The sequence below is a fragment of the Haliaeetus leucocephalus genome, unplaced genomic scaffold, assembly GCF_000737465.1.
Source record: "Haliaeetus leucocephalus isolate CR32 unplaced genomic scaffold, Haliaeetus_leucocephalus-4.0 Scaffold848, whole genome shotgun sequence".
Classification (NCBI taxonomy): domain Eukaryota; kingdom Metazoa; phylum Chordata; class Aves; order Accipitriformes; family Accipitridae; genus Haliaeetus; species Haliaeetus leucocephalus.
In genome coordinates this window covers 11,128,189-11,152,735 of record NW_010973284.1, presented here as the reverse complement: position 1 = coordinate 11,152,735, position 24,547 = coordinate 11,128,189, and the positions used below count along the sequence as shown (strand labels likewise).

The 24,547-nt window shown below is 36.5% G+C and overlaps 2 protein-coding genes across 3 annotated transcripts in view; one reads left to right on the top strand and one right to left on the bottom strand.

The window, feature by feature from the left end:
* Positions 1-15,615, top strand: part of ZZZ3 (zinc finger, ZZ-type containing 3) — a 61,999-nt gene extending 46,384 nt beyond the window's left edge. Inside the window, exons 5-13 of one of the 2 annotated variants that reach the window (XM_010582534.1) lie at positions 108-255; positions 341-456; positions 763-834; positions 1,004-1,105; positions 2,524-2,619; positions 6,829-6,981; positions 10,486-10,620; positions 13,319-13,419; positions 13,785-15,615. In XM_010582534.1, coding sequence (XP_010580836.1) covers positions 108-255; positions 341-456; positions 763-834; positions 1,004-1,105; positions 2,524-2,619; positions 6,829-6,981; positions 10,486-10,620; positions 13,319-13,419; positions 13,785-13,929 — 1,068 coding nt within the window. In that variant the 3' untranslated portion in view covers positions 13,930-15,615. Of the gene's footprint in view, positions 1-107; positions 256-337; positions 457-762; positions 835-1,003; positions 1,106-2,523; positions 2,620-6,828; positions 6,982-10,485; positions 10,621-13,318; positions 13,420-13,784 lie in introns of both variants that reach the window. The other variant, XM_010582533.1, reaches the window with a different exon arrangement.
* Positions 15,616-18,454: 2,839 nt separating this feature from the next.
* The window catches only part of AK5 (adenylate kinase 5), a 95,846-nt gene continuing 89,753 nt past the window's right edge, over positions 18,455-24,547 (bottom strand). The window contains exon 13 of the mRNA XM_010582532.1: positions 18,455-18,684. Coding sequence (XP_010580834.1) covers positions 18,574-18,684 — 111 coding nt within the window. The 3' untranslated portion in view covers positions 18,455-18,573. The remainder of the gene's footprint in view (positions 18,685-24,547) is intronic.

The following is a 24,547-nucleotide window of genomic DNA, read 5'->3' as shown; positions in this document are numbered from 1 at the left end:
AGCAGCATCAGGTTCTCATAACTTTTCAGGATTTGTAGGTTTTTTTGTTTGGATATACAGCAATTGTGTTAAATATTGTTTTTCACTTTTCATTCTTGTTTTTTCAGGTTGATATGGGTCTTCCATATCCTCAGAGAGTTGTTCAGCTCCCTGAGATTGCCTGGGACCAATACACCACTAGCCTTGGAAACTTTGAGAGAGAATTCAAAAACCGAAAACGTAACAGTAGGAGGGTGAAGCTGATTTTTGACAAAGGTAAAAGGAAAGTGGGCATACATTACAAGAAAGAAATTACCAGTGTGGAGGTTTAATAATTCCTTTTTTGTGTTGCTTACAGTAGGTATACCTGCAAGACCAAAAAGTCCTTTGGATCCCAAGAAGGATGGAGAGTCTATTTCATACTCTGTCTTGCCTTTAAGTGATGGTCCAGAAGGTTCTACAAACAGTCGTCCACAGGTAGTTGTTATGAAAGGAAAGATAAAATTTTACAAAATAGTAATTTATGAATTTTTTTTCTTTTTTAATACGGGTATGTAGATAATATTAACTGTTACTTCAAATGTTAATGTTGGTGAAGACATGTCATTCATGTACTCAAATCAGAGCACTTATTTTTGGTTTAGGCAAATTTTATTTCAAATTTTCGTGCACTTATTTGGTTTGGTTTTGGTTTTACTTAGGTAGGAAAAGGGTTAAAATCAAGTTATCCTAACTGTACTTTTTCTAAACACATATTCCATTTTATATACTGTATTTGAGCAGATGATAAGAGGGCGACTTTGTGATGAGACCAAACCTGAAACTTTTAACCAGCTGTGGACTGTAGAGGAACAGGTAATGGGAAACTCTTCCATTTTGTAGCTGTGGTAACATACATGAGAATAAAAGCAAATTGTCTTTAAAGCACTTAGAAGTTCAGTCACATGTATGTAGATACTCATCTTTTGACAACTTATACCTCTACTAGGAAAGATGTATTTATTTTTTTCCTGTGTTGATTTAGAAAAAACTTGAGCAATTGCTTCTGAAGTATCCACCAGAGGAAGTAGAGTCCCGACGGTGGCAGAAGATAGCTGATGAACTGGGAAACAGAACAGCAAAGCAGGTAACAAGTAAAACAGTTTGAGAAGTAATCCCTTTCCTTGACTTTTCTTTTTTTCTTCCTTTTTTTTCCTTTCTTTTTAAAATTTTTTTCGCTTTTATTTTTCTTTTTTCTTTTTAAGCTTTTTAGGAAGCACTGAGAAGAGATTGTATCTAGGTTTCTCTTCAACACTTAAATAATTTATTTCTAATTTTAGGGTTTTTTCTGTCAAAAAAACCCACAATTCATAAACTGAGGGATTTAAAAAGAGGGTATATTTTTTGTAATGTTCATAATTAAAGGAATAAAACTTATTTTGCTAGAAAAAAAAATTTGCCTGGGCATTGTTTGAGTGCTTGTGCTGTGGTAATAGTGATGTCAGTCACTGCATTTTAGCAGTTGATACAGATTCACAGAAGATTTATTTGTAGATGTCTTTTTCCTTTGAAATAGCAATAAATAAAATCCACATCTTTTCTGTAATTACTTACTTTTTCTTAAAAATGTAACAGCAGGACCTGCATTTCACTAATCACAGTGCGACTCAATCTGAAATATACAAATTTTAAAAGTGCACCAAAGCCCATGACAAAGCTGCCGGACCTAGTTGTTCGTTAGATTTTGACAGCATGCATTTAATTCCATATAGCAAGTGTAGTGACACCAGCTGTTCTCAGACTGAGTTAATTTGGAGTGCTGAATCTCCTGCACCTCAATACTGTAGAATGGGCAGATGTGAATACTCACAGACAGAAGAATTAGTTCTCTACTGGGGCCAAGATCCACAGAAGGACACAGATGTGGAGATGCCAAGTATTTCTGCACCTAACCTGTTGGGATTTTTCCCCTAAAATGACATAATTTCTCCATTTTGACCAGAAGTAAAAAATGCTGGTGTTCTGTGTTTACAGTATTTTACTTTCTCCTATTTCAGTTGTGTGCTTTCAGGTAAAAGTATACTCAAGTATTTTCATGTACAAGATTACCTCATCTCTGATCATATCTTATATACTTATAGATATATTTCCCCATACCTGAAAAAAGTAAAATATATGCTTACTTATTTCAAAAATAAAACGTAGAAGTACTTTCTCTATGCTAACTATGCATAATTTATCTGTCACTGTTAAGGAAGAGTAAGTTTAGCTTCAGCAGGCAACAAACTACTAAAATTCTTTCCTTTCTGTCACAATTTTTGCTGGATTTTCTCTGTACTTTGAAACAATGGCAGTTTTTTTCCTCGAAAGCCTTCAAAGTGTCTGGAAATATTACAAATGCAGCATTGGAAGATAGGTAATGGTTAGAGTAGTTGTTGCAAAGTAGAAAATGAGGATTTATTGTCCTTATAGTCTGAATCAATGTAGCAATGCTGGCAAGACTTTGAAGTGAAGGCCTGTTACATTTCATTTGACATTTAATTGTTGCATGTTGTTTTTTTCTAGGTTGCCAGTAGAGTGCAAAAATATTTTATTAAACTGACTAAAGCTGGTATTCCAGTTCCAGGAAGAACTCCAAACTTGTATTTATATTCCAAAAAGGTGAGACAATATTACAGCAGAAATTCTGTATTTCTGTTTGCATTTACATGCAAATTGAATCTAAATCATTACTCTTTTCAATAGATTTAAGTCTTGATTAGTGCTTTCTTACTAACTAGTTCCACCTTGCATGTACTTCTTACTTAATAATCTTTTTCTTTTGCCATTAGCACTGTAGAGTGAGTTGGGTGTTATTCTAGTTTCACATCAACATCTGTTAATTACATCTCTATCGGATAATCTTGGGGATATGAAGTGTCAGAAAAGAGAACATAGTCGGATTGCAGGCTGAACTAACAGGGTTGAATGATTGGTCTTGTGGTACTTTTTCCTCATTTGTAAGTTTACTGTAATTGATCTAGAAGAGGATGATGAGAACCCTGTTGGAAGAGGATCAGGAGCCCTATAATTCATATTGTACAATTATCTTCTAATTAACAAAACCACAGAAAATTATGTATAACTGAGCATACTGAACTAGCACAAGCATAGGCTTAAGACTGTAATGTTTATTTTGAATTGCAATATATATGAAGATTAAAAGAGAATGGTCATATAAATGACCATTAAAATTCAGTGCTTTTCCTGATCCTGGAATGGATGAAAAAAGAATATGGTCCTGACAAATCTTCTTAATTTGCAAAAGAAAAGACTAGATTTGTGCAGACCACTCATATATCTTGATATACGTAATGTGATACTCTTGGGTACTAATGAGGAACCTAGACATTTGAAGAGGGCAGTCTCAGGTTTTGTGGGGGTTTTGTTTGCTGCGTTTGGGCTTTTTTTGCTACTGTTGTGTTTACAAGAGTTCTTTAAAACCCGTTACAATGGCATTTTGTAGAGTAACATAACTTTTTTTGCGTCCAGGTGTCCATGATGTTTTCTGATTAAGAATAGAGTAAGCCTTACATTGATTCTGCAAAAATGCAATTTTGCAGATTTAGTCCCTTGAAAGGTAGGGAACAAAAGTTACTGCCAGAGGGACCCAACAGAAGGATCTACCACAGCTCATCTATAATGATTTAAAATGTTACACACCTCCAGTTGTCTCCTACTATTCTCTGAAGTTAATGCAAACAATAAGCACTCATATCAGAGGCTTTCCGTTTAGCCATCCATCATGGTAATGCCATTTTACTTTCACCAGGATTTTAATCTACTATTCTGCTGTATAAACAGAGGCAGGGAAGGTGCAGACATGACTCTGCCACCTTGTCTATTGGAAAAGCACTTTCTGGCAGAAGAACCAAAAAACCAGCTGGAAACATTGACAGTTTACAATACTAAGGGGCTAATTTCAAAAGGGTTTTCAAATTTAGTTCTGAAAATTATAATCCTTTGAGTTCTTTATGTCACCTTACCATTTTAAATTACCTTAGTCACATGTCTTTTCTTCTTTCTTCTTAGTTTTATTTGGAAAGACTGTTACTAGAGAATATGAGGAATGCTGCCAGGCAGCAGATCACTGTATTTGATAAATAGTGGGAATACTTAATCAGTACGTGTGTGACATTTTAACCATATTTTTCACTAATTTGAACAGTGATCCGTAAAGTTCTTTAACCCCACTGCTCTGCATACAAACACAGTATAACCAAGAAGTGAAACATATTTTTTATGAAATTCTTAACATTCTCATACTACAATGGTAATGCTACCATCCTACAGATTTTTCTTAAGCTTATGTGTAGAACAAATCTAATACTTAGGTCTGTTTTCACAGTATGATCCATATCCTTATTACCCGGTCATAAGAGTAAGGTCATTGTGCCCTGGTTTCTATTGAAGTAGTGTCTCCATTTTATATTTGTATCCCACATAAGATGTACAGCAGATGAAAAAATCAAACAAATAGCGTATGTGGGGGAATTGAGCTCTCAGTCTGCTAATATAGCTGTCTACTTAGAGCACAGATTGACAGCACTGTACCAGGCTGTAGTTATTCCCAAGTCTCCAATGGAGATAACAATGTGGCAGAAAGGAAATGCAAGGGGTATTGGAAGCCTGGGTCATGCTTGTGCTGTGCTCGTCCTTATTTTGATATCGAGTATGCACATATGCTATAAACCGCAGTATCTGCTTTATTGCCAGTAACAGAAGTATGAAATTTGGATTCTGATACTTAAAGCACGTATCTATGGGAATAAAAAACATAGATATATTTAATGTAAATAATTGTGTCAAAAGGGATGCTTCACAAGAAGGTACTTGCATTTCTCCATGGGGATTGCCCAGGATGCTTTTTTAAAATGGTTACTGGGGAGCTGAGAAGCCTATTCAGTTGTTGAACATCTTGTTGAAGTTACTGTATATATTGCCTCATATGACATAATGTCTCTTCTGATAAGTGATACAGGAAATTAAACAGGATGAATCAGTTTATTTTCCTGAATAACCATTATCTGCTACTGGTGAAAATAAAACTGAATCAGAGATTAGGACTCTAGCATTCGATTCTTCAATTACGGCTTATCATTTTCAATTTAATGCTTATATAATATCATTAGTGCACCTGCTTTTAAGGTTAATCTAGAAGATACATTTCCCACAGGAAAAATTATTTTTTAACTGTCTGCTTTTATGTAGTATTTTACTTCATACTTCACCAGAAGTAGAATCATGTTAAAAAGATAATTCAAATCCTCAGTTAAATTCCTAGGTCATAACAGTATGCATGACAGGACTACTACTTAAGCATAGACACAGTTTTCCTTTCTTGATTTCCAGATCTAGTATTGAATGCAGATCTGTTTTCTATTAACAGAGAACTTAAATCACCGTGTCATCTCAAGCTGAAATACCATCTAACCTTACAAATGGAAGTTTTGGGGGTGGTGGTGAAACCTTAAAGGAAATCAGAAAAGCAGCAAAACACAGGAAGTCAGTGATCATAAGGCAGAAAGTGGAAAAATTCAACACAATGGATAGTACATTAGTGTTAGAACAAAATGTTCATTTTTATTTTGTGCACTGTAGTTCTTCTGCAGATCTGAGATACCAGCTTCCAATTGTTAACTACAGACTTCATATCTTCCCTTAAGAGTGAACGGAGCTAATCTCAATTCCTTGTTATACTTTTGTCTGCATAGCTACATTTCATCTAAGATAATGTGTGTGATCTTTGCCTGTACTTTTTAAACTGTGCACAACGGTAAAATAATGCTAGATCTCTCTTTAGAGGTTGGATCCCTCTATGCTTTATCTGTATGACGGAAGCTAGACACAGTGTAAGACAATTCTCCCTTTTATGATTATTAAAAAACCCCCGCTTTTCATACTTATGGTTTTTGATTCACACTGTTTTCTTTAAATTGAGGAGTGTAAGATTTGACATTTAAGGTGTCAAAATGCTGGTCTGCAAAGTAGCTAAGTAAAAAGTTGAGTCAGTTTCATTCACCCTAAATTTTTCTTCTTTGATATTTAATATTCTTCCATGGGGAATAAGTAGTAGGGGCTGAGTGCCTTTAAGTAATCTATTATAAAACTGCCATGCATTCTATAGCTTCAGACAGCATTAAAGTTGAATGGTTTTAGATATATACTAATGGAGTAATTTATCTCATCTAACATTTTTTAGGTTCCTTTTCCAGTCAGTGACAATGAAAAAGAACCTTCAGAGGCCAATTCTTTCTAACTCTTAGAAACCTCTTTTATGGTGGAATGAATTGCCTTTTCTCTCCCTGGGCTAGGAAAGAAATCTGGACAATTAGCCTAGACTTGCACTAATTTGTGCCTTAGAAAATCTAAGAAGTTGATGATAAGTGTCAAGTATGGACTGGTCTCTTGAATCTTGGACCTTTGCAAAACTACTTCTTTGTTTAGTCTCACACTCCCACCGTTCATGACTCTTCGTTTAATATCTTTGCACCTTGGTTCTCAGTCTTCAAAATTGTAACAGCTTTATTTTCTGTTTTTCTATTGTTACCAGCCTCATCTATTTAGATGGTAGGGTTTTTATGGTGAGGGCTCATCCTTACTGTGTTCTTACCAAAGAAGTGTTGCACTGTTCATCTGATTTCACTTGTTATGGGGGAGAAAAACTCTAGCTGTATGAGGCTCTGATGTAGAGGTTTAAGTAAAAATAATTGGAGAGATGATAGACTGTTTAGTGCAAAAGGGCAAATTTCTGGCAAGGTTTTATCAATGAGGATTACTTAAATAATAGCCAAGGAATGTTTTTAAAAATATATCATTTTTTCACTGTAGTCATCAAGTAGACGGCAGCATCCTTTAAATAAACATCTTTTCAAACCTTCAACTTTCATGACATCTCATGAACCTCCAGTTTATATGGATGAAGATGATGACAGATCCAGTTTTCACAGCCATATGGATACTGCAGCAGAAGAGGAAGTATCGGTATGTCATTTAAATCAATCAGAGAATGTCTTGCTTTCTGCCATTTTAACCTTCTTTAATGAATAATATGAGGATTAAGCATCTTTGCCATAAAATAAACATCATCAAGTAAGTATTACATTGTGGCAAGATTCATGAGCCCTTTTGTATTACGAATATATTTATATTATAAATATAAAGGTCTCCAGTTGCACAAAATTTAGATCAAATAAAAAAGGAAGTATGTAAAAGAATTAATAAACAGTTTTGTCTTGGAACAGCTCTAAAAAGTTTTAGTTGCATGGTTTCAAAAAGTGATCTGACATGAGATGAGTTTGAAAATCATATAAACTATGTAGTTATGATTCTGGTTGAAGATGTTAGAAAAGTTACATAGAGCTCTGGTAAAATTTGAATGCTATTGGCATCATTGCTTTTTGTCTTCCTCCACTGGCTGAATTAATTATTGATTTCTTTTAAAATCTGCTTCAAAGTGTGAACAAACCCAGTTGTCAATCAACAAGCAAATTTATGTGTTTTTAGAGGCAAATTCTAGTAGATATCCTACCCCAATGTATTATTACATCAGGTAGTGTTCCACTTTCCTAATTTATCACATGCAATAACACTACAAGAATTTAGACATATGTCTTTCCCACTTCCATATAGAATCAGAGGGACTATATCCTACCTCTAGGATGCTAGACAAGTTTCACGGCTGGTTTGACTCACTGTGGCTTTACTGTGCTTAGACTGAAGAACCTGACTTGTTAATCTTTTTTTTTTTTTTTTTTTTTGTGGGGGGGTGGGCTTTGTGGCCTTTTGTGTGTGAAGAGCTTGTTGCATAACAGAAGTATTAAGGTCACCCAGTATAAGTCCATTTATTTTCTTTATCGACTTTTTTACATGCACTGCATAATCTTCCTTAAATTATGAAATTTGCTCATGTGTTACTCAGTCTTAAATCCCATCTTCACTCATGTTCTGTATTCTCTCGCTGATGGTCTTTTGGTTCATCTACAGACATTCCTGATAACTTTGCATATTCCAATAAGAACCTTAAAAGGCCTGGAAAGAAAAATGCATATTGGAAGAGATGCAGATTACTATTACTTATCTCAAAGGAACTGGTTTTGAGCAAACATTCTTTTGTTCTGTATTGTTTTTAAATACATATTTTATAACCGTTCTGAATGTTTTCCTAAAACATTTTGGTTTTGCTGTGGTGTCCTAACTCTAATAAATATGGGCACCATAAATCAGCTGGGATTTATTTTAATTTGGATAGGAGTTGCTGTTTTACATTTTTGCAGTGATAATGGTGGACTTGTGCTCCCCCTCACCCCTTTTTTTTAATTTGGCTTAATCTTTTCTTTCTTCACTAGTGCAGCATTTCCAGGTGGATATATTTCTGGCTTGCAGTAATGTAGAAAGACACAGGTGAGCTCAGTTACCAAAAAGATCCCCATTATCAGTGCAAAATAGAAGCAATTTGGAAGAAAAAAGAGATCATGAACTATAATCAAAATGAATGTGCAGGGTTCTGTTCTAATGTTAAAAGTCAAGTCTCTTAGTGACAGTCATTGTCTTGGACAAAAATAGTTTGCATCAGCATGGTGGAGAAGAGATGCAGCTTAGCAAGAAAATTATAGGAAAGGTTTTCTTTGACTTCTTTACAATGGAAGTACCAGGTGCTGTTCCCTTGTAAAGACAGAAGATTTTGCCTGGATATTACCAGTCAACTTCACTGGCATAACCATTCCTTAAAAATTGTTTTAGTATAAATGAGTTATTCCCAAGTGAACACCCTCTATTCCCAACAGAGTGAATTTACATTTCAGCTATGGCTACTTCACCTTGTGAGTAGTTTAATTATTCTAGAATACAACTACTTACTATTCCAGAATGAGGTGTCTACCCAGGGAGCTATCATAGCATAATTTGTTCAGTATACAGTTATTTAGTGCCAGGCAGTTTTTCTCAGAAAAACTTTTGAGATTTGCGTGGAAGGTGAACCCCTGTTTTATATTAAATGTAGCTTATCACCACACAATTTAATCATGTAATTTAATCTTGATTTTTCTGAACATTTTCAGTCTAGTCCTTTATATAGGCACATAATTGCTATTAAATAATTGATAAGGCCTTTGGAAATTTAACACTAAGGAGCAAACCTCTTTCACTTCCTTTAATAAACTTACTAAATAATACAGATTCTTTAATCTTCACAGATTCAAAAAAAAATTTTTAAATTATATGTGTAGGCTACATTAGAAGCATTTTGATTACTATCTTGTAGTTGGTTTTCATAACTGAACATTCTTACCAGTATAGGATCTGAAAACTGCTCTGCATCAATAAAGACTTGTCATCTTTGAAAACAGCTGATATATACCAAGTACAGCTGCTACAATTAAATAGCCATCTTGAAACGGGCATCCGAATTAGAATGAGAGCTTCTGTCCTCTTGTAACATAGACGTCCTCAACCTTTGTTGAAGAAAATTAAATGAGAAAAAACACAAATGGTGTGTTTCTTTAAAGGGAGAGAACTATTTGTTGTAAATCTCTGGCAAAGTTGTATGCATCAACCTGTAGGGAGATTACTTTCATGATTCAGGAAAAATAGAAATCTATTTTCTTAAACTATTAAGAGACAGCATGAAGTAAAGGGATGAAGGAGTTGGATAACTCTGAAACTTCTACTCTTTCAGTCATGGAATGATGCTTCTCATCACTTTTTATTCTTACAGCTAAAGGTGAGAAGTTAATACTGTTAAGATTGACTGTCTTCAAATAAAGAATACGTATAATGGAAGCTTGGTACTGTCTTGATTTATGGGTCTTTTAAAAATCTGAGTTTGTGCAAAAATTCTTAAAAATGTAAAAAGTTTTTGGGTGTCATTTGCTTTTAATATCTTCACAGCTTTGGAAGTACGTCAGGACAATGATTGTAACTACCCTTAGAATAGTATTATTCTATACCATTCCACAGAATAATAAAGAGAAAGATCAATTAACTTGACAAAACTGTCCTGAAATTTCAGTTCTTAAGTATAATATCTGTTGCCAAGTATTTAAAACTAAAATAAACTAGCTTTGTCTTAAACAAAAGCTAAGTCTTCTACTGCAGCTGCCATTTTGCCCGCAATGTACGGACAAGTGGATTATATGCAAATTGCAGTTAGGCATCTAAGATGAGAAAAAAACTAGGAATTAAAGTTAGGCACTGCTCTCTCCTTTATACTACAGCTAAGCTCTTCACCAGAAGAACGTTTTTTGTAGGATAATGTGTTTTTTGTTTTAATGCAAATAATACAAAATAAAATGTAAGTTAGCTGTATGCGCTGTTTTGTGCTATGTTTTTAAAAATAATTTCCCAGTGTGTTTCTTAGTTAGAATATATTGCCAGCATTTTCTCAAAGATTATTAATCATACATAGTGATTTATGGAATATATGTCTTACTAGTTATTATATTCCTGAAGTAAAGAATGTTTCTCATTTTTATTTTAAACCATGAACAGGATGAAGAGAGTATTCCAATAACATATCGAGAGTTACCTGAATACAAAGAACTGTTAGAGTTTAAAAAATTGAAGAAACAGAAACTCCAGCAGATGCATGCAGAAAGTGGATTTGTGCAGCATGTGGGATTCAAGGTGAGTTTAAGAGATGTTCTTCTGTTACCCAGTGGATTGTAGAAGTTTTCAAAGATAACATGGTTTGGATTTCCTAAAAAGGCTTTGTTTGCTATAACAAGTTTGGTTCCTCATTCACTGTTCTTGTTCACTGTGTCTGCTTTCCCTCATCTTCTTTAATAAAAACAACCCATGCAGTTCACTCTTCCCGATAGCTCAGGTTTCACTGAATACTGATAATGTATGAAAATTAATAAGCATACTATCTTTTCCTCATTAGTGTTATGAAAATACAGCTCTAGAGCCTTGTTAAATTATTATAGAATTCCATTTGACACTACGTTCTGTTTTGACGATGATTCATTGATGGTAATTCTCTGATTATGAATCTGGAGTCATTTTGCTTCCACCTGAGGCCAAAGAAGGGACAAAGATTTTGAATGAGAACAGTAATAGATTAATAATTTTTTTTGTTTGTAGCAACTTCCCAATCCTATCAAGTAATAACTTGCAGAAGTTAAAGCAAGGACGTGAAACAATGGTTATGTGAAATTCAGAAAACAAACATTAAGTTAAACTAATGTGTTGCCCCAGTATCAACCATTAATAGGCGACATGAAAGAAAGGGCATTCTCTAAATTGTATTTTCTGGTTTGCAAGGGATTTTCTGTGTAACTGGTTGCTATGTTGGAACAGTTTCTTCACCTTGTTTAGTGTTATGCAGCTAGATTTATTTTATAATACCCATTTATATAAGAATACAAAGTTACTCAGTTTAAAGTTCAGTTCAAAATGACTGGAAAATTAAGACAGCCTCAGTTGACATTGACGGACTTAATCATGTTGTCAGACCACCAAAGCACTTTTTATTTTTGCTATTTTTTTTTAAAGTTAGCATGGTGTGTTTGGTTTTTTGTTTTGTTTTGGGGTTTTTTTGGTGGTGTGTTGGTTTGGGTTGGGTTTTTTGTTTTGTCAGTTAGCGTTTACGTCTCCAAAAAATCAAAACTTTGATCAGGCAGACCAGACTCCTAGGTAACAAACTAGTTGCTTTTTCTACATAAAATTACTCTGAAAAGCAAATTGGCATTATGCAGTGCCAAGCATTCAAAGTTTGAAAGTTTCTTTGCAATCTGAATTTGATTTTATTATGCATTATAGTAAGCTATGAAATTACATGATTATGTACTATTTTCCCTCAGGAGTGCTGCCTAGCTCAGTGCATGGGCTGGATGGAGCTCACCTAAATAAGCAACCATTCAGAACACTTCTGGTTCTGCATGGCCTTCAGACTCATTTACTACACATTATTCAAACTCAACTTTGAATATTGAATTATTGAATCCCTTGTGGGATTTTTATGGCTTACGTTGCTATAATATCAGAGCACTTTGCAAATACTTTCTTTTTTTTTCTTAGGAAATGAAAGGCATGGTATTATTTCTGTTTCACAGGGGAGAGGGAAGCTGGTGCACAGAAATTAAGGTCAAGGGTTTCCACTATCTTGCTTTTCAAATTGAGATAACTGGAACCAATTTTTTTTTTTTTTTTTTTAAAGTATTTAGCAGTATTCTGAACTGGATATTTTCACAGAACAGGTCTGAGTATGCTTAGTCCCTCCTCAGTATCAACCCTCAAACTCTGAAATCCATCTGTGGAAGGAAGGGATACAGCTGTGACAAATCTGTTCATAAGGTGTTTGTAACCTTGAGTGGATTAGTTGTGGCCAGGAATGAGCTGCTGTGTAAATGAGTTTCACAGATGCTGTGAGAGAACTTCAGGTTCTGAAGGAAGATAAGCTATGGGAGAACAGGCTTGTTTCCCACATTTCTTTTTCCTTTTCAATCCTGTCTCTGCAGCACTCTTCAGAGTTTAGATTTTTGAAAAGTTCTACTTGCCTTCACAAGTCCAATTCTCAGGTTTCCTTTTTTTATCAAATATTTTTGCATTTCTGCCCCTCTACCATTGTGAATTTTCATCCAGTCTTGGTGTTTGATTTGTACTTTGGTTTATCCTCTTTGTGCCACGCTCTTCTTGCGCTTAGCGGCTGTTCTGTTGTCCCTGATTCTTCTCAGGGGATTGGTTCTTGTCGTCTTGCTGAGCTTTAGTTTTAGACATGTTCCCTTCCCTGAACGTGTTGTCCCACTTTCTTCCCAGCCACCTTGCTTTTAGTTCCAGCCCACCTATAATGTGTTATTATATTTCCTGAGTTTGAAAATGCATCAATCTGACCTGTTGTGTCCTGATCTGCAGCTCATCAACAGCCTCCCAACAAGCTCTACTGGTCTAGCCTTACTGCTTTCTTCTGCCATGGGAAGTGGATCTATATTTAGGCATTTCATATGGTTGAACTTGAGCTGTAGAAACATCACATTCATGTATTGTGTCACAGCAGTTCTTAGAGCCATGTGAGGATAAGCAGTGACTGCAGACAGTACTAGGTTTGATTTTGTTGAGCAGGAGGACAATGTCAACATGGAGCATTTGGGGAGTGGGAAGCAACATGAGAGAAAGATTGATCAATCCTCAGGGCTCTGGAGGGCCTCTCCTAGAGTATGAGGACTTCTTTATCCCTTATGGTCTGTGGTGAGAATAATTCAGCTGTGTGGGCTAGCAGTAATCGACCTAAATACCTATATTTTTATGTGGTGTATTGCTGTATACTGTTAACATAAGTGGTTACAGTTGCTGTTTTATCAATGCTCTTCCATCTGCTTCTCAGTGTGATAACTGCGGAATTGAACCTATCCAGGGTGTTCGGTGGCACTGCCAAGACTGCCCTCAAGAAATGTCCTTGGATTTCTGTGATTCTTGTTCTGACTGGTAAGCAGCATACACTTCTACTTGTTACTTGTAATTTGCTTGAATCTCTCTATTTGGCTTAATTGCTGTGTATGTTGGAAATCTTTGCTTCAGCATAGGACACATACCCTGTGTTGGGTAAAGTGGAAGATACTTTAGCATGTATTTGTGGGAGATATATTTTGTAAGTGTGTTCTGGATGTATAAAATTTTTTTTCTCAATACAGTGGACAGATAGGTTTGGCACTGTTAAATAGTGGGGGTAATTGTACTTTATTAATAAATTATTATCAAATTTGGTATGAATCTATTAATATGATTGCTGTTTCTGAAAGTTAAAGAAAATATTTGACTTTTAAACTGTTATCTTTTTCTTTCCCTTGCAGTCTGCATGAAACAGAGATTCATAAGGAAGATCATCAGTTAGAACCTATTTACAGAGCAGAGACATTTTTAGACAGAGACTACTGCATGTCCCAGGGCACCAGTTACAATTATCTTGACCCAAACTACTTTCCAGCAAATAGATGACATGGGAAGCAGATCTACCATCTTGGGCTTACTATCCTCTTTGAAAAATAACAATGGCACCATTGTTAATTCTGTGCACATTTTGGAAAGACTCTGCTTTCCCTGAAATGTCGCTCACAGCATGACAGCTTCCTGGGTGTACTTGTCAAACTACAGCTTTGAGCTGTCATGGTTCTAGATCACTGAACAGCAGCTGAACATTCCTAGTGTGCAGAAGGTTTCACTGGGAGACTTTTCTTTCACCACATTAGTCATTTTTAGGTGGTGAATCTAAACACAAAAGAAAAACATACAAAAGGGTGAGCCAGAAATGAGAGCACACATTAAAGGTAGAGTAAATTCCAAAGGCTTTGAAGAACTTGGTTATAATGAGATCCAGAGGAGATGAAGTATTTATATAAAAACAGTTTAGTAGCTTGCAGTTTTGTTGTGAAATAGTTTTCAGCACAGTAACTGACTTCTTTAGGCAAGGTTTTAACCAATGACAGTGTTTGCTTCTAGGATGTACTCTAAAAAATACTCACTGTCTCAGCAATGGTTGGTTACAGGCCTTTATTAAATCTGAGCTGCTTAATCACATTGAATTCAATTTTTTTAATTTTTTTAATTTTTATTTTTTTTTTTTTAAAACCACAATGAACTCTATTTACCAACAGTGAAGCACTACAGGGAGCAACTGTGGCATTGCTTCCTTAACCAGCTCATGGTGTGTGAATGTTATAAAATTGTCACTCAGATATATTTTTTAAATGTAATGTTATATAAGATGATCATGTGATGTGTACAAAATATGGTGAAAAGTGCCAGTGGTAGTAACTGTGTAAAGTCTCTAATACTCAACATTAACTCCTTTAAAATAAAATACACAGCCTTCTGCCTCTGTATTTGGAGTTGTTAGTGCAACTCATCAAAGAAAACTGCCTAATATAAATCATATATATGGTAATAATTTTTCCTCTTTTGTAGTCTGCACAAGATCCATGAAAGATTGTATTTTTATTACTATTTAAACAGTGATTAAATTTAGCCTGAGCAGTGAGCAAGGGTTCACATGCATTCTTTTATACTGCTGGATTTTGTTGTGCATCATTTAAAACATTTTGTATGTTTCTTCTTATCTGTGTATACAGTATGTTCTTAAATAATGTTCAATTGTCAGGAGAACTGTGAGAAATAAACTATGTGGATACAGTCTGTTTATATATAGAATGCTTGCTGTGACTTCCTTTCTGTGTAGTTCTGGCTTTTTAATCAAGATGGAAAACATTAAAAGGACATTTTAATACGTCATACAAATACTCACTATGCAGACCTGCAAGATGCCCAGCGCCTTCCTCTGCTGTTTGTTTCAATGGGAACTGATGGTGCTCTGCACCTACTAAAATCTGCTTTGCCTTTTGCAGGATTAGCATTTTAGTTTTCTCATATCTTACAGACTGTTCTTTTTCAGATCGCAGAAAATTCAGATTTTAGTAGCCTTGGTACACTGTATACCATTGTCTGAGAAGCTTTGTAATTATTGTGACATATTTTAGTTAATATATTTTCTATTGAAATGTACAGCTTGTGATTCAGAAACACTTGATTATTTTATAACTGTAATAGACTTCCAGTTGCTTTGATACTTGAATACTCAGAGTAATTAGCGAGAAAAGAAACTAATTTGACTTAAAAAGATGGCAATAAGAAGGGTAATTGGCTGGCTGCACCTAATAACTAAGGTATAAACTGATCAGTATTAGTTTTGCAATAACTTTAGGTGTAGTTATTTTTTGCTTCAGAAGGAAAAAATTTTAAGCATTTAATCTATTTGGAAGGTAATACAGTACAGTTACTAAAACACTGAGCAAGTATCATATGTAAACATATCTCACGTATCTAGTGTACTTAAATAAATTCAATGAACCTTAAAAAAATACAAAACAAATTCACATTATGTATTTTAGTTTTTAATTGGAAAAGATGCTGCTCTGAAAGGCTCTCTAATACCATAAAAATATGCTTTCCACATCATTCATGCTGTTTATAGGAAGCTAGAGTTGGTGAAGGTCTATCTATTATCAGGGAGAAAATCTGTGGTCATATTTGTTTTCTGTTGATATCCTGAAAAAAATTATTTGAAGAAAATAACGAAAGTACATTAGTGAAAATATTCAGTCATCAATTTAGGATAGCTTGGGAAGAACAAAAAGCCATGGTATATTTTGATAGGACGAGAGGAAATGGCCTCAAGGTGCGGCAAGGGAGATTTAGGTTGGATGTTAGGAAAAATTTCTTTACTGAGAGGGTTGTCAGACGTTGGAATAGGCTGCCCAAGGAAGTGGTTGAGTCACCATCCCTGGAGGTATTCAAAAAGTGCATAGACAAGGCACTTCAGGACATGGTTTAGTGGGCATGGTTGATGGTTGGACTCGATCTTGAAGGTCTTTCCCAACCTAAATGATTCTATGATTCTATTCTGTGATTTGAATGAGATTGGAAACAGAAGGATAATTTCAAGTCTGAATCACCCAAGAAAGAAGTGTCTTGGCTAAGTCCTCTTTTTATTGAATATGTATAAATATTTATATTTCCATATGCATGCATATACAGCTATTTCTCTTGCATACATTATGAACGTATGCAAATAGATATCTAATGCACATACACCCAATCAAGCATGGGAATTTTTTTGTTTTGTTCCATAGAAAGACCAGAAGAAGCAGAAAGAAAAATTAAACTGAAACTGTATGTTAAATAATTTTTGTAATTTGATTTAAAGAAAAAAAAAAGAGCAGATGATTGTTGCCTTTGTTCCCATCCCGCACAAGTATGATATTCCACACTTTTTAACTTATATTGTAATTAGAAGTAATAAAAAATACTCCAGAAAACCTACCCAGATGATTTGCAACTTCATGGTAACTCCAGAATATTTTACTTTTTTTTGGAAAAATACTACACCAGACAGCGGCTAGTGCTTCAAGGCTCGGTTTAGAAAAACCTGCCTTTTCAAGCTGATGCATTCTGAAAATCTCTTGCTTAAAGCTGTTGTACTGCAGACGTTACTGGTCACTTAATGGCACTTGTCTGGAGCTGGAGAAGCGCTTCCTAGAGCATCAGAGGTAAAATGTAGGCTATAAAAGGACCCAGGAGAGAAGGAACATCCAGGATATGAAGGATAAGAACATACCTAAAACAGTCCCTTAAAAATAATTGAATTAGCATTTACGGGGCAAATGCCAAGGAAGAAAAAGAGAACAGAAGAATCTGCCCTGAAGGGAAAAAGGACATATTCTGTAAGCATGCTGATTTGAGCTATATTTTCAAGTCATGTACTGTGCTTTAAAAAGGATTAAACCCACATATACTGTAACAGAAATCATTACTCCTCATTTTTGTACATGTTTTATTTGTGTTATGTCTTGATTACAAGAAGGGTAACTTTAAAAATACAAATTTGCCGCATAAAGTACAACTTGACAGTAAGAGCAATCATGCAACCCACTTCAGCTGTGAATTCATCCAGTAGTTCCAGTAAGAGGATGCAATTACTTTACAGGCATGTCAAACAAGCTTTTATTTAGCTATCAGAATACCAAAGAAACTCCACAATATTTTGGTTAACCTAACAGAAATACAATATGTTTTTTACAGACTTTTTTGCAGCTATTATGGATAAATGGCTTACTAAAGATGCAAGCAATATGAATCAAATAATCCCTGACATTTTCCTTCCCCCCCGCCCCCCGCCAAAGTTTTGGTAATGCCAGTACAAGACACCAGATGATGACCTGAATTTTACATTTGAAATACTTCCCAAGTATGATTTAAAGACATCTTCATACGTTCTGGCTCATAGTCGAACATTATATGTAGACTTTAATATAGTAAAACTTCTGTTAATATGGATAATTGCTGGGTAGCACGTTTAACTATACAATACAATCATTTTTTTCACTTCAGCTCACAAAACTGGGAAGTCATCATGTATAAGGTCCTACAATTCCCAGCAGAAGACAAGGCTGTCTCAGTGGTGTCTGCTCCATGATAATGGATTGACAGACTTCCACAATATTCAACTGTATCTTCACCTTCAATTAATTTTTCTTCTTGTTGTAATACTGTTCTGGGGATGTGTGAAAAGTTTATTTAAACTTTTGGCCTGACTAATTCCAGCTGTCTTGCAGCTGCGTGTAACTGAGAACAGATTTTAGTCACTAAAGCCCAAGAACAAGCTAAGTGACATCACAAAAATTAATACTGTTAATTAGAAGAAAATAATAACCAATAGGAAACTTGTATGCAGTAATCTTAATATGCTAAATGGTGAATGATGGTTGAAGAGCTCACTGCTGGCCAGGCACTGTCTGATTTCCAGTCAAATAAATGTATGAGATCATGAAATACAAACCAGAGCTGCTTTTCACCATGCTGCTTTTAACCCATGAAGAGCAAACAACCAATAAAACAATATACAGTTCTTAGTGTAGAGTTAGCATACAGACGACTTTCTATTGAGTGTATTGTCAGAACAAAGATTTCATCTAAAATAACATACCACATGCACAAAGTCCAGATACCTCTCAGGAAAGCAGTATTGCTTTGAACAGCATTTTAATCACAACTGTCAAGTGCACGTGAGGTGAGGCTCTGTATACACTGTTACTGCGTTTCTGTTGAAAATGAAAATGCTGCCTCTTCCTTTTTCAGAAAAGAGTCAATTGTCTTGCAGATTTCCAGAAAAACATCCTCCTGTGTTCCTTCTGCATCAACCTGTGAAGCAGACAAAAACCATTAGTTTTGATTAAGTTACAAAAAATGATCTCAGAATCTAAACATTGGCACAAAAATACGGTCCAATATAAAATAAAAGTTGTTCTGTTTCATGTTATAAGCATTCTGATGTAGAGGAGGAGATTCCATAAACCAAACTATTCACTGTGTTTCCACAGATTTATGTGAGAAGGTTCTGTAGGCTCCATCATCTGGAGCAAAGTACATTAATCAAATGAAGGAGCTTAAGCTCTTTCTCCTAAGTACTTATGTTTTAAAGTAAAATTACACCTTTGATATACAGAACAGTTTCCAAAGATTTTTAGAAACTATTTTAACACTTAATACCCTCCAAAAGAGTAACTTCGATATCATACCGTTAATGAGATGAATAGTACTGACTTGTTAATTTGTTTCTTGTCATCTGAAGTGTCAGAGTATGTAATGCTGTGACTGACCTAAAAGCTTTCAAATAGCAGTAACTTCGCAAGGTTGTGTGTTTCTGTGCATTTGTATTTGCAAGCTTGTTGAATTGGTTCTGGTTTTATGATGACCTTTGGGCAACGCGTGTTTTATAGCGGCACTGGTTTTGTTGTACAAGAACTCACTTTCATTGAAGAAATTTTTTTCTTTAACACCCCGAAGGTTGTTTTGGCCAGAGATTGTCCAGGCTGTTCCAGTTATTTTTCATGACTGGACTTCAATAAAAACAAGACCAATTTATTCTCCTATGCTGAGGAAGAGAGAGCTGCATTTAAGCAAAGAGGAACGATGTTTGTAGCCAGTAACACTTCTGTGTGTTCCCTTGGAAATGTAATGTAGCACTGAGCTTTTCTGAGCGATGAGTTTCATGTCCATCCCATGCAGTGAGTGTCATGCAGGTCGTTACTCAAAGAAGGGGAGCTGTCTTTTCCCTTCACAGTAGTGACAGAAGAAGCTTTCGTGCTAGCTGTGTACACCACGCAGATTGCATATGCTGATTATTCAGCTCCTCTCAAATGCCTGGTGAAAGCCTTGATTCTCTACTCAGAAGTGAGCTTCGTCTCTGCTTCTCCATGCTCAGTCTCATGCATGTGTGCCATGGAGTTTGCACACATTTAAATGGACCCATGACAGCTTTGCTAAAGCCTGTTTTTCTGAGCTATTGCTGCATTTTCATCTCCAAGTTGCTGACGAGGATGCCAGACAATTGTAATGTTTGAAGGGGACATTCCTGACCATCATACTTTCTGCCACCTCTTTGTTCTGCAGGAGAATAAAAGGAGTTTGAAACTCCAAAACATGTATTTTTGAAATAGGCCATGAAATTCTTCTCAGATGCGGTGTTGACTTGCAGCCAGCTCCTGTACAATCTGACTGCACTCAATGTACGTTTAAGTCGCTCAGTGCTAAGTCCTGCGTGGGTGTCAGCAGCTGCTCTTCGCAGAGATCCAGCAGGGATTGCATGCACGCTCCGTAGCTTGGTTTCGCTCTTGGTGGCATCCGCAGATGCTGAGAAGTTTGGTCCCTTGTTGAATCCTGTCGGAAGTGCTGGCACATCCAGCCAGTCTACCTCCACACACAGCAGTGCCAGCACTGGAAATGACCGGCCTGGCCAACCTTTAAGGAGCCATGCCTGACTGGGTCCAGTCCCCTTGGACTCACTGCAAGGGTATCTTACAGTCTGAGTTGAACTACCCTCTCCTCTCCCCTCGCAAGCTTTCAGAAGCACGGTTCTCTTGCTTCCCTTGCTCTCTATCATGTCGGTGTTTGCTGACATTGCTGCTTTATGTAATGCTGAAGTACGGACATGCTGGAAGAGTTTGTGAAGCAGCAGGTGGTGCCTTAGAAAGGTCAGTTCTCAAACAAGGCCTGCATGTCTTTCAGAAGCTTTCTATGCCACAGAAACAAAGGGGTTAGGAGGGGGTTACTTTCTCGTAGCAAAGAGAAAAGGGGAACAGTGAACCATTCTGGACCAGATACCTACCTTCTCCACTTGCAATAAAACTAGCAATTCCAATCTCAGCTGCTATAAAGCAGCTTGTTTCGTCTGCCTCAACTGCCGAGACACCTATTTTCATATGGCTATCCCACAGGAAATACACTTCACAAAGGGTGAAGGCCACAGCCATTTCAAAGCTCTCTTGCCTTAATATGTATTTTTATTATCTTTTTATTCCATAAATACATCTGCACAGGCTAACTGATCTAATCTAATCAGCACAGCTGATTGCCATTGGCCTTCCGGTGACCTCTTCTAGAACTGGGACTGACACTCATGTCTAGATCTAGGCAGTTGTGATGAAGAAATTGCCGCCCTTTATGACTAGCTGGAACGCTGACTTCCTAACACTCACAGTAAAATATGGATGAGCATGACTAATGACAGCCCCAGTGCTTCCCATTCTGGCCTGCTAAATAACAAACGTCCAATTCATAAAACCAACCTAAAGTTGTGGCACAAAACTAACTTAATGTGACAATAATTCACAGCTAGTACTACAGAAATTCAGTGACACTCTGCAGCTCCAGGAAAGAAAACTTTGTATTTCTCTTTCTCAGTTTATAATAAAGCTTATAAATTAGGACTGTTTTCAAGGTTATTCAAGGCTACTGGCTTCTCATAAAAGCAAGATCCAGATACAGTTTTCCATGATGCTTCCAGTTTTGAAATGCTACTATGGCTTTAGGTAACTTCAAATACAGAGAAATTTAATGAGCTCATATGAAAAATTACTAATCATCTCCATAGTACAATATTGCTCCTTTTGGCATTAAATTCAGCCAATTAAATTTTCTGTCATCAAATCTCCATTTGTTGTAGGTTTGGGGATTTAGAACCCTAAATGCATACTGCCACTGAGAAAAAACCAACTGTCTGTAGAATGGATGGGTGAGGACCACTGTTTTCAGAAAGACAGACTGAGACTCTGGAATAAACTCACTAGTTAGAAGCTTCTTACTGAAGGTCAGTCAAGTTCAGCTGTGTTGTCACTAACATTTATTTCTTTGTCATTAAAAAGAGTGTTAAAAACCTCTCTGAGGCAGTGCAGTACCTGGTTCTCAGAGCAATGGATCAAGCTGTCTGGAGATCCAGTGGAAACATGCTGCCCCGATACCTATTTGCATTTGGCATGAATTTACCGCTGTGTTTTATCTATAATCCCCTGCTAGTGTTTCTGATGTATCTTTCTAGACTGGTGTCTCATCTAATGCGTCACAAGCCACCAATGGGAGTGACATAGAAACACTTGTTCCTTTGTTCCCCACCTACTTACCTACCAGGGTTAATGATTCTCTGACAACCTTTCAAAAGATGGAAATAAATTACATACCTGCTATCACTATTACCATTTATTATCCCTTCCCTAAAGGGAAAAGTACACATTTGCCCCTCCCCAGAGACACTTCTAACAAAGGATCAGCATGAGAAGGCTCAGGAGTGGAAGATCTTGAGAGGGTGGATGGTCACTTGTTGTCTCATAATGGTTATGAAAAATGTTTGTGGTAAGAATCTAATAACTACTGCTTACCCAGCATGTGACTTCAACTGATTTTAGAAAGAAACGGTAGAACAACACTGTGAAAAAAGAAGAAAGAAAAAGAAAAAAAAAAAAAGAAAAATGCATTTTGGTTGAACTTTGTAGTCTCAGCTTCCATAGCATGTGATCTGAAATAGTGAAGGTGTTTGGACATCCTTGAAAATCCTCTGCTCTGGACTGCCTACCTTATTATATTCATGCCCCTTTTCCTCAGATGACTTTGAAAAGGGAACCTGCATTTAAGACACCTACTAGGTGTCTTACGTTACCTAGGTAGGATCAGTTTTGTCTTGCTTGACTACCAATGCATTGCTCTTCTCTATTACTTATTACCCTCCTACATACTGTCACTTGAAAAAAGCTTTAAAAGATGAGTCAGATATTAAAAACAATCAGGTTTTTTTTCTCCCTTTCTTCTTCATTGACAGAGGGTCATATATTCAAAGGTATTTACATGTAGCCACATTAAGACACAAGTAGGTGCCTACTGAAATTTCAGATGCACTTTTCCGTCCATCTGCCTTGGAAATCACTGAGAAATAAATTTAAAACCAAAAGTATCTACCTGCTTACTACAGCTACCATAATGCATTTTGTTTCATTTCATTCATCTGAAACATCTGATTCCCACAGAATCAGGCAGCTTGCAACTGTTGTCTTTGTGAGTAGTGCTTGCAATCCTTGCATTTCCAGTATGAGGTCTTTGTTAAAAAGCACCTGTTTGCTGTCCTTAGCAGCAGGTGGGTGTTCTGTAAACAACTATGAAAGAAATTATGGAATATTAAACTATATCCCCAAAACATGATTTTTAAAAACTAATTGGAAAATTTCTAACTTATTGTTACAACTACTTTACCTTCCAGAACACAATTTAGAAACTTAATGCTTTAGCAGAAAAGTAAGCAGAGGACACTAATTCTTTGCCCTTCATTCTTCAGTCAGTTTATCTTCCCTTGTAAATACATCCCCATGAGTTACATCACAGTTCTTCATCTCTGCTGGGTGGCTGGAAGGATCACTATTATTTATTCCTGTCAGGTTCACAGATGTTTCATCTGCACCCAAAGTCTCCACCCTTTGTGCATGCCTCACACTTCCACTGCTGAGCAGAAACACTAACAGGTAATCTTGGTCAAAGGGAAATTTCAGACAGAGTCCTGATCTTTGGCAGCTTCATCGGGTCACTGTTCTTGTTCAGAGGTCAGGGGAATGGAAAAATGTTCCATTTCCAAATATCGTAATAGTTATTTATGAATGCATCAATACACAATTGTGGTGGTTTGACCCTGGCTGGATGCCCGGTGCCCACCCAAGCTGCTCTATCACTCCCCTCCTCAACTGGACAGGGGAGAGAAAATATAAGAAAAGGCTCATGGGTTGAGATAAGGACAGTTTAATAAAGCAAAAGCAAAGTTCACACGTGAAAGCAAAGGAAAACAAAAGATTGTATTCTCTACTTCCCTTCACCAGGCGATGTCTGGCCACTTCCTGGGAAGCAGGGCTTCAGTACTCATAGCGGTTGCTCCAGAAGACAAATGTAAATAACAAAAGTCGTCCCCCCCCCCATTTACTTAGCTTTTATTGCTAAGCTGACGTCATATGGTATGGAATATCTGTTTGGTCAGTTTGGGTCAGCTGTCCTGGCTATGTTCCCTCCCAAGATCTTGCCCACCCACAGCCTACTGGTGGGGGGGAATGTTGGAGAGAGAGCCTTGATGCTGTGCAAGCACTGCTCAGCAGTAGCCAAAACACTGCTGTGTTACCAACACCTTTCTAGCTACCAATACAGAGCACAGCACTGTGAGGGCTGCTATGGGGAGAATTAACTCCGTCTCAGCCAGACCCAATATTCTAGGTTTACAGAAGGTCATAAAATTTTCATTGATTAAAACGGGAATGCTGTTACCACAATATACCCTTGTCTCTTCTGTGCAAGTAAAGTGAAGTGAGACTTTCTAATGACTGCAGAGGAAGCTAGGTCAGACTTGAGTTTTTCTGCCTCTACTGTGTTTATTGGGCTCCTTCCCTCCACGTGTAACACCCATTCCAACGCAGAGAATAAGGAAGCTAATTTGATAATGTAGTCTCAAGCACACCTTGATATGGCGTGACAGATCAGTTCCTCCTCCACTGAGTGCTCATTTAACATCTAATTCCCACACCAGACTTTTTACTGGCCTTATGGCCAGGACTGAATTTTACATTTGCACATTTAATCTGCCTGTTTCAGGACTGAAAACTTTTAGGCTGGATAGGACAAGTTAAATACTGTCCTGGCTTCAGCTGGAAAAAAGTTAATCTTCTTCCTAGTACCTGGTATAGTGCTGTGTTTTGGATTTAGG